At 53.2% G+C, this 2,500-nt stretch overlaps 1 protein-coding gene across 1 annotated transcript in view; it reads left to right on the plus strand.

The window, feature by feature from the left end:
• LOC142988169 (neuropilin-2-like) overlaps positions 1 to 2,500 on the plus strand; it is a gene marked incomplete at its 5' end in the record, with an annotated part of 15,009 nt that overhangs the window by 4,041 nt on the left and 8,468 nt on the right. The window contains one exon of the mRNA XM_076137226.1: positions 2,127 to 2,392. Coding sequence (XP_075993341.1) covers positions 2,127 to 2,392 — 266 coding nt within the window. The remainder of the gene's footprint in view (positions 1 to 2,126; positions 2,393 to 2,500) is intronic.

Here is a 2,500-nt window from a genome sequence, read left to right on the forward strand (position 1 = left end):
TGGTCCATGATGTCACCTGGGTCCATGATGTCACCCGGGTCCATTATGTCACCCGGGTCCATGATGTCACCTGGGTCCATGATGTCACCAGGGTCCATGATGTCACCCGGTCCATGATGTCATCTTGTTCTCCAGTTGTTTGGAATCGTTGAGGTCAGAACGTGGCTTCAAAGCGCCGTCATTCATCACGGCCGAGCTGCAGAGAGGAACGCTGCCGTCTGTGGGGCGTTCATGTATAAAGTGTCTTTGCCAACCTTTGATATTCCCGCCGGTGTCAAAGGTCAGAAATCCCAGCCGACACAGGATCATTATTTCAACATCAGATCGCCGTTTAATCCTCTGTGGAATTCCCTGGTCTCAGGTGACCGCAGCCTCCTGACCCCACCGGGCCTCAGAGCGCTGATGGAAACTTACCAGAGGAGGAGCGACTGATTCCTTTGAAACGATCTGAGTGAACAGGAAACAGACGGGAAAACTGCCTGAGGAAACTCCCAAAGCTTCCCAAACCTCAGTGAGCGTCGGAAGTTCGGATGTAGGGATTCCGTCGTTTCCCTTTGAGGGGATCGTCGCCCGTGTTTGTGTCTGGCTGAGGTTCGCATGAACGAAGCTCCGCTCTTCTTCGTACGAGCGGCAGCTTCGTTTACGAGCTGGGAAACTAGCGGCGCTGCCACAGGGGGGCGCCAGAGACGCTTCCACCGTCACAAGACGCACTGAAGCAATCAGAGATAAAACATCCTGTGGAGTTCATCTGTCACTCATGCGTCATGAGGACACACACACACCCACACTCACATACAAACACACACACACACACACACACACACTCACATACAAACACACACACACACACACACATTTCCAGGCTGCTAAGGGCCAAGGGACACACTGTCACACACACTGTCTGAAGTGTCACACACAGGCTGGTGTAGGCGTCTGGTGGGCAGAGGGGAGCTGTCAGCGCCGAGAAGAGCGCTCCCTCCAGATACTGCTCATCTCACACACACACACACACACACACACACACACAGCAAGAGGAATCTGTGTGGTTTTATTGGGCAACCAAGACGAGACATGGAAACACACACACACACACACACACACACTGTGGAAAATCTGCTCCCTGATTCATCTCAGACTACTTTTTCTCACCTTCAAAGCACACACACACTCACACATAGATTCACACACACACACACACTCACACAGAGACACACACACACTCGCTCACGATAACGTCTGTGATTTAATCTGCACATTGTTGATACAGGACATTTTCCCACAGGGCCCACTTAAGAAATTCCTCACCAGACGCCTCATTGAGTCACTGGCTCTCTCACACACACACACACACACACACACACACACACACACACACACACACACACACACACACACACACACTCCGGGCCCCTGATAATGTTTTGTGCTCACAGTGGAATTCGTGTCAGCATCCATTCCGTAAACCAAACATCCTCTGCTGTAAACAAACAGTGCCGTGCACTCTGAGTGACGACGGCTCTGCGGTTTGCGTGGGTTACCTGGAGGGGAATATTGAGGAATGTTTCCCGAGGGTCCGGGCTGGGAGCTGCGGAGTAGGAGGGACGCAGTGGCGTGTTCCATTCTTGTCTTAGCTGTGTTTATGTGTGTCACACCCCTGACTATTGTGAGGCGGCGACCTGACACACACACACACACACACACACGCGCGGTTACTGACCTTTTGTTGTGGGGGTGACTGACTGACTGAGTGTATTCATGACCTAACGGTGTGTGTGTGTGTGTGTGTGTGTGTGTGTGTGTGTGTGTGTGTGTGCTCACGCTGGGCTCCACACACTCAGATTGTTCCTCTGCATGTTTGTGATAGATTCTCTGCTTTTTAAGGCCTCAAGGGCTCAAATGAACATTCATGATGTATGACAGCAAAAATATTAGCGGAGGGAATGGAGAGAGAGAGAGAGAAGGAAGAGAGAGACAGTGGGAAGGAAGAGAGAGAGAGAGGGAAGGAAGAGAGAGAGAGAGGGAAGGAAGAGAGAGAGAGAGAGAGAGAGAGAGAGAGAGTGAAAGTAAAGTGCAGTGATGGCTGTATCCATAGCGACCTCATGTGTCTGATTGTCTCCGCCCCTCAGAGTTGAACAGTTACCTGTACATGGACGCCAGCCTGAAGACGGAGCATCAGCGAGCTCGGCTGCTGAGCCCGGTGGTGGGGGCGGACACGGGGCCGCTCTGCCTCCTCTTCTCCTACCAGCTGTGGGGCGACGCCAGGGGGAGCCTGAGGGTCCTGCTGAGGGACGCACACCACCAGGAGACGCTGCTGTGGGCACTGAGGGACGACCAGGGGCCCGTCTGGAAGGAGGGACGCACCATCCTGCCTCGCTCCCCCAAAGACTTCCAGGTAACCGAGAGAACAGGAAGTCAGTACGACCACAGGGAGACAAACAGGAAGTCAGTACGACCACAGGGAGACAAACAGGAAGTCAGTACGACCACAGGAGACAAACAG

This window comes from Genypterus blacodes, unplaced genomic scaffold (genome assembly GCF_046128005.1).
Source record: "Genypterus blacodes isolate CSIRO-AG114 ecotype Tasmania unplaced genomic scaffold, CSIRO-AGI_Gbla_v1 ptg000300l_1, whole genome shotgun sequence".
Taxonomy (NCBI): domain Eukaryota; kingdom Metazoa; phylum Chordata; class Actinopteri; order Ophidiiformes; family Ophidiidae; genus Genypterus; species Genypterus blacodes.